At 36.7% G+C, this 12,616-nt stretch overlaps 1 protein-coding gene across 2 annotated transcripts; it reads right to left on the minus strand.

Moving 5' to 3' along the window:
• Positions 1 to 10,923: 10,923 nt before the first annotated feature.
• Positions 10,924 to 12,099, minus strand: PDHA2 (pyruvate dehydrogenase E1 subunit alpha 2). 2 transcript variants are annotated; one of them, XM_037046152.1, is made up of 2 exons: positions 11,575 to 12,099; positions 10,924 to 11,493 (listed from the first exon to the last, which is right to left on the minus strand). In XM_037046152.1, the coding sequence occupies exons 1-2, from the start codon at positions 12,097 to 12,099 to the stop codon at positions 10,924 to 10,926; spliced, it is 1,095 nt and encodes a 364-aa protein (XP_036902047.1). The 2 variants fall into 2 exon arrangements, with proteins under 2 accessions (XP_036902047.1, XP_036902046.1); XM_037046151.1 differs by having other exon boundaries at positions 10,924 to 12,099.
• Between the last annotated feature and the right edge of the window lie 517 nt (positions 12,100 to 12,616).

Below are 12,616 nucleotides of genomic sequence, written 5' to 3' on the forward strand. Positions count from 1 at the left end.
TCAAAATACTATTGTAGATGGATATCCTGATCAGGACTGTCTTTTCACCCAATTCTGCTACCTCTATATGACACAATTATGTTTATTGTTTTTAAAACTGTGTTGATTCAAACTTGTGCCCCTTTTACTTGTAGGACTAGAGCCTTGTATGTCATTTTCCTCTGAAAAATACCTTCTTACTGACTTAGGTAAAGAAAATGCTGAAACAATTAATTATACCAAAAATATTTGTATTTGCTGTTTTAGGTTGAATTGCATAGAATATCAATTGGAGAGAAAAAAAACTTTACCTAGGTATCCATGTAATAATTGAGAAGCTATTATGAGTGAATACAAAACTATAATTTCTAATTTTAATGACCAAGCTCCGATAACTAAATAATATTCCACTTCCATTTAGAGTACATTAGTATGTTTTTAAAGATGGTATGTAAGAAATCAAGTGACTATAACAGAGGTTTACATATGTTAAGCTGTTCTATGTTTAAATAAAGATTTCCTAAATACATATACTATTTTGCAGGCATGCACATAAGTTAATTTATAGAAGAAGAGGCAGTCTTGAAGCAGGACATGATTAACTAAAACATGCAATACCTATCTCTCTATTCAATGCTGGTAGTTATTTTATCTTACAACTTTTACACAGTATATCTTTAATTATAGCTGCAAAGATATAACAATTTACTCAGCAAACAAAGACTATTGTTCTATGGGACAAAATAGAACCAGCAGGTTGACATCTGTGAATTATGCAAATAGAGGAGTTGAAATCAACTAGATCCTAATAAGCAACTTCTATTTAGATGGAAAAGGGAGTGGGAGAGTGTTCTCAGATAATTATTAAAGTTGGGAGGGCAGTTGTTCCCAGGGTGCATCTCAGAGAGGACTAGTTTGTTTTGGCTTGCCTCCTCAAGTGGAAATTTAAGTGTGAATTAAAAAATGGCATGCTGAGTTTGAGGAATGGATTCTTTTCTCTGCCAAAGAGCAGCATTGGGTAGAGGGCAACATGTCATTGATTTTGAAGCTCCAATGTGCATTTTATACCCTCATGGTGAATAGTAAGTAGTTTAATGCTGTTTATGTTAGAATCTTTATGAATAATGTTAATAAACATAGGGTTTACACTGCTTCTCATTTTACTTGACAGGATGTTGCCACCTGCTCCTTAATATTTTTGATTAACACTAAAGTCCTTATTAAGGAGTAAAGAGAACAAATTTATTCTCATAGGAAACATTTACACACATTTAAAACTTATTTTGTATCTCACAATTTTTTTCTAAATTAGCTATATAAGGTTCATAGCATTTTAGAGTTTAAAGGTTTCACACTAATAAAATTTTCACCACAAATACTATGTTTAATACTAAATTTTGATAAATAGAATGTGACAGGGTTATTAGAAGATCGGGCAGTACAAAGTGAATATGTAGTCTGGATGATAAGGACAGGCAAACTACACTCTTAGCAACTCATGCCTACACTACATATGTGCTAAATTCAATTTATAGTCCAGGTGACTTTTAAATTTTCCGCAGAAAACCTGTATAATGCAATAAGAACAATGCTTACTGAGTTATAAATCATTGAATAAATATCATAACTAAGAGTTTGGAATGACAGATTCAAAATCTAAAGACCTTTCTGAAAGGTAGGAGACAAGTAGAACATTTCCCTGCAAATATATGTGAAAAAAATCAAGCCTTTAATATAAAATAGAAGATGAAGAGGACAACAGTGGAAAATATCACTACTGTTTGAAGTACCCAGTATGTGTCAAGCACTGAGGACTGTATGTATGTTATCTCCAGTCCTCACAATGGCACTATCAGGTAAGTGTGATGGCATCCCTTTTCACAGACTAGTAAATAGTGGTTCAGAAAATAAGTTAATTCAGCCAAGATCACATAGCCAGAAAGGACAAGAGTTAATTTTAGTTGGTTCTGACTTCGGGTATAGTTGAGTCCAGTTGACTATAATCTAGTAAGAACTCAGATAAGAGCTCAGGTAAGAACTCAGGTAAGAACTTTTTCTCTCCAATTGATATTCTTTTTCCTCAGCATAATCCAGTGAGTAAATGAGGAATCATTCGATGTTCAGGTAGTGAAACTGAGATTCTGATACCTTCAGACCTATCAGAGCTTCATTTTTGTAGAGGTCTTGGTTCTGATTTCAACATTTCAGTAAAATATAGGAAAACAGAAAGGGTTAAGAAGAGTATCAAAAGACATTTAGACAAGTGACAAAGGATATGAAATATAATTTAAATCACAAGAACTATGAGACCTCCACAAGAACTGGGTTCACAATATGCTTTCAAACTGGTAGTAAACTACAGTGCTTTGGTTCCCAAACAGCATGTGATATCCCACATGACTTCTATAGATTTTGTCCAAGGGAAGCTGTAAAATCTTACAAGACATCAGTGAAGGAAAAAGCTCTACAATTCTTTGAACCTAAATATGCCCTGAAGAAGTGATGAGCTGCTCACTCTGCAACACTGCAGACCATGTGGATGGTGGTGGAGAAATTCTCTAGACACTGTTAACAAGTTACTCTAAGTCTCTAATGGAAGTAAATTATACAGTACTTTCTAAAGTGACATCATATCACTCTAGTAATGTGCAGATAAAGTGTTCCACTGAAATCTAATAGCTTGGACTTGCCAGAAATATTATTAAAATCATTGCTTCCTCCTACTTTTTTCCTCTTCTTTTTTGGCAAAGTGCTACTTCATGTGGCAGTAAGTTTTTAAAAAGAAGGTAACATAAACTATAGCAGGACGCAGAAACGACGAAGGCAGTGTTCTCCCTCTTTAATAATTCTTACTTATGACGGCTGACCTAACACAGCAGCCTGGAGAGCTGCCTTCTAATAGAACATTTGTGGATAATTGAACTCCTGCTCATTGTTCAAAAGGTCATGAGGTTTGAGTGGGTTCTTTTTCTTTTGGTAAATTATTCAGCTTGAGTATTTATTGGCCTGTCAAAAGGAAAGTATTGTATGAACTGTCTTTGTTGCTCTTCAGTGTTTCCTAATTTGATTGTGTTCTTTTTGTGCATAACCTTGGCAGAAAATTTCCATCTCTCTTCCTTAAATTCCAGTCCAGAGACCTCTTATCTTCGCTGTATAGATCAACATCATGAATCAAACGGACATGACTTAAGTTAATGAGACTGAATTATAATACTGATTAAATGGAGGGTTTGGGGTTGGATTTTTGTTTCAAGCTTGATAGATCATTGTTTTTATTAATATTAGGAAGCATCCCTTAAAATGAAATCTACAATAGAAGAAATGGGGCTAATTTTGAAGAAATTGCTGGAATTAAGCTATCTATAGTCATCTATATTATAATTGAATGGTAAAATCTTTATTTCCCAGCCCTACTTCTCCCACAGTAGTTTCTTCACAATTTCTACATGCACGACTATAGTTAATATATCAATGCACCTCAAATCTGAATAAACTTTGGGTGCAACCTGGGGAAGTCCATTACTTTTACATTATCTACTGTCTAGACTTACTAATCCTTCGTAACTATTTTTCTGTCTAATGCTGACTGAAGGACAATTACTTAAGGCAAGAGTGAGAAGTTCATGAGAAGAAAATAGTGGGTGAAGTTGTGAAAAATACATTCCACGTACAGCTGTCATTTTCTTCTGACCATTGCAATCCTTGCACATAGCTACCTGAATAAAATTGAAGACTTTTTTATCACTATCAGATGAGGAAGAATGGTCTCTTCAAAATATCGTTCTTTTCCTCAGTGAACAGCTCTCTCATACTATGGGCCAGAAAACTTTCTTTTGTTAATCATCTTGAGTTTACCTAGAACTAAGCTAGAGTAACTTCTTCATTGCACTTTGTAAGAGCCCTATGTGTCAACCTTATTATACATGAAGTGGAGAGACAGAGAGTTAAGTCACTTTCTCAAGGTACCATTTCTCATAGATGACAGGGCCATGATTTGAATCCAGATTTAAATGACTCCAAAGTCCAGACTCTAATTTATTTTTTGTGTCACATAAATGCTGGATTGCTTTAAAGCTAAGTGATACTAAACAGAAAATATTAGGTTCTAAAGGGACTGTCAATACATGAGATGCTACTGATTTAATTCATCCATCCAATAGGTATTGACTTTTATGATGACATGAAGATCATCAATATGACAAACCAACCTGGCTTAGTTCCTGACTTCATTACAGCTTTACCTCTCCTGTTTTGTTAATGCCTAGTCCTTAGCTACCTAGATTCCTCTACTGCTGGGTAGACTGGTCACGAATAGCTGTGAACTCCCAATGCCTTGCTTACATACTGCCTTAGCACTTCAACTCAGCAAGGCTTGATACTCACCAACCAACAGAAAACTTGTAAGTTGACTAGAGAGAAGCTCTTTCACAAAATTGCACATACAATCTGCTGTGTACTTCTTGACCTATGGTTGACATTTTACAGTAAAATCCTGAAAACCTAATGCCAAAGGCACTTTAGTTTATTTGAAAACCAGCCTCAGATAGTGGGGAAGTATATATCGAGGAGTTGTAGTTTTATTCCTAGGCTTTCTTGTTTTAATTGGAAACTCTTTTCATCCCCTTGAGATTTCTAAATTGTGAACCTCTGCACTGATGTTTTCTGCTTTAGCATTGGTTTGACTTCTGCACAGATAGAAGTCTTCTGCTTTAGAGCTGGTTTACTAGCCTTTATCTGCTCTCCTGACATTCCTGACTTGGAATGTCATTCTCATTTCTGCTGAGTTTAACCTCATTTTGTATTCTGGTTATCTATTGCTCTGTAACAAAGTACCTCAACAACTACATTCTTAGATGCAAACTTTTTTTGTGATCTGTACATTGAGAATCTATGCAGTTTGACTAGTAATTCCACTTTTTTCTCAAGCCATTGTGCTCGCTTGTGGCTTTCAGTAAGCAAATGGGTTTGTTGGAGGGTCCAAGATGGCCTGCACTCATATCATCTATTGCCTTTGCAGGTTTGGCGGCGAGGCTGACTCAACTGGAACTGGTGAGCAGAGTCCTCCCCATATACACTCTAGCAGGGAGTTCTTGATGTGTTTGAACTTTTTAAGTGGAGAATCATAACTTCTAGAGATAAGCTTCCAAGATACATGAAGCAAAATGTGCCTGTTTCTTATGCCTTGGGCCCTGAAACACACCATTTCTGCTGCCTTCTAATGGTCAGAGCAGACATAGGCCCAACCAGATTCAAAGGGAAGGAACATCAGTCTCGCCTCTCAGTGGGAAAAGTATCACAAAATTTGTGGCAATCTTTCATCTGCTTTACCTCCTACACCCTGTGTATGTTTCTCTCTCAATTTTAGTCTGTGTTTCCACTATAAGCCTGAACTTCTGAATTCAGCTTTTAGTAATTAATAAAATCCCTTGGTTCTAGTTTCATTACATTCATTCACTTATTAATGCACTTTTTACTTCTCACCTATTAAATTCTTGAGTACTACAAGAAGCAATAATTAGAAAGCAGTACAAAAAGGTTATTTTCAAAATATGGACTTTGTTGCCTGGCTTTGAAACTTGCCTCCACCAATTATAAATTATGAAACCTTGAGCAACTTATTTGAGCCTCCATTTCTTCTTTTGTAAAGTGCAGATTAAAATGCTCATATTATGTGGATACTAGAAATACTACACAAAATGATGTATATTAAATGGTAAGAAAATCGCTGTGCACTCAAAAGCATACTAGCAAAAAAGAACAGTAGCTATGATTAATAGCTCTCATTATTACTCACTATGTGAGCTGTATTAGCCATTTAGTATTTCTATGACTCCTCTTTTAGTGTGTTTTTGTTCTGTATAATTAACAAACTTGATTTTTGGTTATGCTTATGGTTATGGATTATTACAGTGAAAAATATAGATCAAAATCAGCAAAGGGTAAAGAAAGACACATGGAGAAAAGTCCAAGAGAAATCAGGTACAAGCTCCAGGTGAGTCCTCCTAGTGGGGAAACATGGGGACAGATAAGATGAACTTACCTGGACAAATTAGTAGAGCATGGCTGAAGGCCTCAGACATTCAGAAACATTCTCATCAGGCAGAACATTATCTCCCAGGAATGTGGATACAGGCCTTTCTTCAGGAAGTGCAGGGTCTGAGCCGCCTAGGCCAGCTGGGATAACCTCTTCCCTCCCACATACTGCTCTATGATGATGATAATAGGGGAACCTGGGTTCAGGACATATGGGTACTGTGTTCAAAACTCAATTTTTCTGAAAAATCAAATTGTTTAAAAATTAGAGTCTATTAAAAATCAAAATCCAATTGGACAAATAGACCATATATAGGCTGATAAATATTCAGGCTAAAATATTTTAATAATTGTCTTCAAGTTATTTTATTTAATTGAGATTGTACCATAAGAAATTGTTTCATCCTGGCTGGCATCGATCAGTGGATTGAGCGCCAGCCTGCAAACCAAAGGGTTGTTGGTTCGATTCCCAATCAGGGCACATGCCTGCATTGCAGGCCAGGTCCCCAGGAGGGGGGTGCGAAAGAGAAAACCACACATGTGTCTCTCCCTCTTTCTCCCTCCCCTCTCCATGTCTAAAAAATAAATAAATACACTCTTTTTTAAAAAATCTGGTACATATACACAATGGAATTTTATGCTGCAGAAAGAAAGAAGGAGCTCCTACCTTTTGCAACATCATGGATGGAATTGGAAAACATTATGCCAAGTGAAATAAGCCAGCTGTTAACGGACAAATACCATATGATCTCACCTTTAACAGGAAGCTAAACAACAAAACAAACAAGCAAGCAAAATATAATCAAAGACACTGAAATAGAGAACAGGCGGACAGTGACCAGAGGGGAGAAGGGAGGGAATTTCAGGGGAAATAAGGGAGGGATTTAGAGGAACCTATATAAAGGATACATGGACAATAACTGAGAAGGGTGGAAATGGGTGGGGGGAGGATGGGGGGTGGGAAAGGATGGGAGTAATAGACAGAAAACTGTACTTGAAAAATAATTAAATAAAAAAATTGGGGAAAAAAAAGAAAGGGAAAAGATTTCAAACCATGGATGAGGTTCGAGTAAATACTGTGGAGCAGCCAATGGTGACTGGGAGAACTCTGGTGTGAGGTCCCAAAGTATCTACTTAGAAGGACACTGAGATATCACTGTCCTATATACAATGTTTCTTGTATCTTATATCTTCTTCAATAAATGTCTATATTTTTCATATCACATAGCTGGAAAAAAATCTGTTGCATTGTCTTGGCCTAGTACCTTTAAAGTTTCTCTTATCTTTGTGTTTATAGGAAAAGACTGACCATTTTTTAATCGATACTAACTTTTACTATTAGTAGCCAAAAAGTAGGAAAAGGTCCAAATGTCCATTAACTAATAAGTGGATAAATAAAATTCAAAGTTCATCCTACAGCAAAACTTGGAAACATTATAAGTGAAAGAAGACAGACACCAAGAATATTATGTAATTTGATTTATGAGAAATTTTCAGAATAGGTAAATTCAGAGATAGAAAATAGCTACATATTTTCTACAGGAAGAAGAGAAGCAAGAATGTAAATTAACTGATAATGAGTATAAGTTTTTTTGGGGGGTGATAATATTTTGGAATTAACAGAAATAATTTTACAACTCTGTGAACACTAATATCTGCTGAATTATACACTTTAAGAGAACAAATTTTAAGGTATGTGATTTATACTTTAATTTTTAAAACTAGCTCTTTCTCATAAATAAACTGTTAAATTTTAATACCATCTGCTCTGTTTTTACACACTAGATTGGCAGACATATCAATTGTTAAAAATAAACATAATTCTAATGTATCTAAGTATTTCCTTTGTAAAATTTTCTTAACTTCCTTCCTCTCCCATTCCATTAGACAGATATGCACACAATCCTTTACCTTTATAGATTATCATAAAGATTAAGGTAATAAGAACTCTTCCTTCTCTCAGATCTTCTAGCATTGTTGTAACAGTGGAATTCTTATGATCTGCACGACTTAATAGGTCTACTAATATCTGGATAAAATAGAATGAGCAGCACAGGAGTGTAGACCAGAAATAGAATCAAACTGTTGCATTTCTACATATCTCTAAACTACCGCTTATTATTAATTTATTGTTTGATCTAATTGAAAACAACAGGGGGGTTGGGGGTTTTGTTGTTGTTTTTGTTCATTTTGTTTGGCATCATTGTAGAATTGTGTGAAACTAGTGATATGATTCGAGTTCCTAAATGCACACCCAAAAGCCTGGACAGAAAACATTTAATACGGAAAACACTGAAAACTCCCTACTTCAATGAATTTTTAAAATATGTATTGTGACAAGTGTACTTTATTTCTGGAATATAATAAAATTGGGTTTTTTTCCTGAAATGAATTCTCTGTGTAGCTTGTTTTAGTGATGGTTTCATTTCTAATCAATTATTTGCATCTTAAATTTTACTGATATTAAAAGAATCCATAATATCAATAAACTTTTAAAATAATTTCTGTATATAGTGTACAGAAAATAGCTTTAATTAAGCAGCTTATCTTCCACTTGCAAGTTTATAAAAATATAACTATGTGCTAACAAATAAAAAGTAGATTTCTTTGTCATTTAAAAAATGTGATTATTTTCACTATTATGAAGTACATTTTGTGTTAATTAAAAAATCCAATCAAGGTAACTTTAAGCTGAGTCTGAATAATCAAAACACATTAGCTAGTAACATCCCTAATTTATAAACAAACCAATGCTTACCTCTGCTTTCTAAATTCTGAGTGTTATAGCCCTGGCTGGTTGTAGCTCAGTGGATTGAGCATGGGCCTGCAAATCAAAGGATCGCGGTTCGATTCCCAGTCAGGGCACATACTTGGGTTGCAGACCAGTTCCCCGCATCGGTGCACGGGAGGCAACCATACCTTGATACTTCTCTCCCTCTCTCCTTCCCTTCCCTTCTAACGATAAATAAATAAATAATTTAAAAATAATAAATAGAAATAAATAAATTCTGAGTGTTAATGTTGTCTGACTTGTTGACACCTGATTGGAAAAGGTATGGAGATGAAGCCTGTATATATGTGTCCACATATATTCATGCATTCATAGGACTCTAAACTTTTGGTTTTCTGTTAGAAAGTGCCCAGCTTTCATTTGTAGAAAATGATGCTATATATTAGAGGTTTAAGCTTTTCTAAAGTAAAATATAACTAACATAATGTAATATTAGTTAAAGGTGAATGTAGCGATTTTCTATATGTATGTATAATGAAATGATCACCAAAATAAGTGTACTTAACATTCATTACCATGCAGATTTACAATTGCTTTTTCTAGTGATGGATTTCCACCTTCAAATACCTATTCTTTTGGTGTTTTCTACAAACTATTTTTCAATCACTGGCAAATTTTGATTTTTGACTATCCCAGAGAGGTAAGATATGCCAAACATCAGACTCTGTAGGGTTTTAGGTCATTAGTCAAATACAACCATGGAAAACATTTCCCCAAAGTTGTGATTTGTTAACTGACATGGAATTAGACTGAAAAGCAAACTTTTTTAATCCAAATGAGATTCTCCTTTGAAAAAAAAGAGTCGTCTGTGAATGTTCAGTTCTAGCCAAAGAAAATTTTATGTTCAACTGTTTATCAATATCACCTCCTCTGCTTTACTGCCTTGATGTCAATTCATTTGTTCATTAATTTTTCAGTCTGAAATTTATCAAACTAGTTCTTTATGCAACAAATAATAGTATAAATGGGTTATAAATAAGGTTTGCTTTAACTTGAATGTTAAAGCAAAATGCTGTTTTTCCCCCTAGAGTTTACTTTATAAATTTCCTTCAGGCTGGTATGTTACAAACAATGCAATGAAGTCCACCATGCAACACACCCATCTCCTATGTCCCTCTGCCCTGATACATATTACATTTCATTGGAAAAATGATCAGCTTCTGTGCTGATGGCTGCAGCATCAATATTGAACATGCATGCAGGTGGGTACTCACAGGCACATTTTTACAGTATTGTGTATTGCTAGTCAATTCAATAAACTATTATTGTAAGTTGCATAACAGTAGGATACCCTGATATTTTTGGTGAGGCTTGAAATTACCTCTCTACCTCAGGGGAGGACTTTACTCACATACCCCTGGAGTGTGGAGAACTATATTTTCTTTGAATAAGTGCATTTACTAAAGTAACATAAAGCTAAATCAAATAGAACTATTACAACAAATAATTTAAGTTAAATAATTGTTTTCTTTTTCTGTTTTTCTTCTGTTACAGACCTTTATAGAGTTAAAATACTCTTTAAAGATATTCTCACCATTTAACTAAACAAGATGACCCTGATGCCTTGGTAGCCTATCTAATCAAACCAAAACCTCAGCCAGAGTCAGTGCCCTCAAACCGGAGAAGATGAAACACTAGAACCACCAATCACAAGCCCTTGCCAACTAGGCTTTCCCAAATAAGGCAACCACTTAAGCGACAGCAAATGAAATGATTTCTTTGTTTTGTGTCATTATGAAAACCCCTCCCCTAATTCCTATTGGAGAATGGCTTCTAACTGTCTTTTGTTGGCACTGCCTGATTCTAATTAATGTATGCTCAAATAAACTCTTGAAAATTTTATTGTGCTTCAGTTTATCTTTTAAATTACTAAATAATTAACTGTATAATGCCGTCTAATGCAGTAATGGACAACTGAATGTAACATTCCTTTTAAATGAGTGTACAGTTTTCACTGATCTCTTTTAACAGGCTTTTAATCTCAATTTTTTCATAACAGTTACAAGACTTGCTTTCTCTGGATTTTATTTATTCCTTCTTATCAAAAGTGGGCAAATATTTTCTTAAATTTGACCATGGATGTTCCTTTGAAGGACTAAAAATAAATTTACAGTCTCCCTTTAACTGATGGACTTAAACTTGACCCACTGATTTGCACCACGAACTTCAAAGGGTGGATTGTCACTGTAGATATGATGGGCTATTTCTTCCAGAGCTGGCTCAGGATCAGTTGTAGCAAATTGGGCTGCATCCTCAATTTCTTTCCTCACTTCAACATCAATTTCCTTCAATTCTTCAACACTGGCAAGGTTGCTGTTTACCATTTTATCTTTGAGAAGCATAATCGGGTCACTCTTACCTCTTACGCTTTGAATTTCTTCTCGTGTACGGTAACTGACTCCAGGATCACTCATACTGTGTCCATGATAACGGTATGTCTGCAGCTCCATCACTATGGGCCCCTTTCCAGATCTACAATAGTCAGCTGCAAACTTGGTTGCCTCCCGAACACACAGCACATCCATTCCGTCTACCCTTAGTCCAGGCATGAAATTTACTCTCTTGTAGTAATCAGTGCTGGCTGATGCTCTCTCGATAGCTGTTCCCATTCCGTAGCGGTTATTCTCACAGATGAAAATGCATGGTAATTTCCACAAGGCTGCCATATTGTAAGCTTCAGCTATCTGACCCTGATTGGCGGCACCGTCCCCATACACGGTCAGGCAGATCTCCTTGTTTCCTTTGTATTTAGAGGCCAGAGAAATCCCAGCTCCCAGGGGTCCCTGAGCGCCCACAATGCCATTGCCCCCGTAGAAGTTCTTGGAATACATGTGCATCGATCCCCCTTTCCCTTTAGCACAGCCTCCTCTTCGTCCCGTCAGCTCTGCAAGAATTGATCTGGCAGAGAGTCCACGAGTGTAGCAAAAGCCGTGAGCCCGATAGGATGTGATGATGTGGTCAGTGGGATTTATCCCGGCCTCCAGGCCCACACAGCAAGCCTCCTGACCGTCACACAAGTGACAGAAGCCACGAATGAATTTCTGTTTATACAGCTGATCTGCCTTCAGTTCCATGCGGCGAATAGTCTGCATCACCTTGTAGTATTTGAGCCCATCCTCCCGAGTGAGCACCGCTGTCACAGGAGGGCCTTCTTCCAAGCGATGAAGATCACATTTCTTAATGTCAAATGTAGCGTCATTTGAATAGTTACAGGACGCCACCAGCACTCTGCTAGCAGGCTTCTGGGCGACACCGGACAACACGCGGGACACAGCAGCTACGAGCATCTTCTTCATCGAGGTCAGCCGACCGACCGTGGAGGTGGCGACTCCCAACTGCCAGGAACCAACCGCGCCCCTGAGCGGCCTTCCGGCCTCGCTCCTCGCTCGAGACCCTGAGAGCGCGTGACGTCGCAATGGCCTCCATAGTGACAGAAGCCACGTCAGGAGTACTGAGTCGATCGCTGGCCACCAGCCTGGCCTGGTGGATTTTTACAGAGCCTTCCAGCTGGAAAATTGAGGATGAGGGTTGTTTCTTCCATGGGAAGACTTGGCTGAACTATACACCGAGGCTAATTAACGCCATTGTCATTGCTACAACATACTCATCCGAATCCCTTTTCCCTGCTAAGTGCTGTGTAGCGGTGCTGCTCTAACCAGTGTCAATCAGCCGAAGGGAGGAACAAGTGTCATCCCTAAGGCACACGACAGTTCTGATAGTTTCCACCAAAGATAGTCTCACCAATATTTCTTTAACACTTTTTAAAAAATTCTTCACATATGTACAAATATTTTATCCTGTTCCAAAATACAG

The sequence above is a fragment of the Sturnira hondurensis genome, unplaced genomic scaffold, assembly GCF_014824575.4.
Source record: "Sturnira hondurensis isolate 20B ecotype Veracruz unplaced genomic scaffold, ASM1482457v3 Scaffold0004998, whole genome shotgun sequence".
NCBI classification, from domain to species: Eukaryota; Metazoa; Chordata; class Mammalia; order Chiroptera; family Phyllostomidae; genus Sturnira; species Sturnira hondurensis.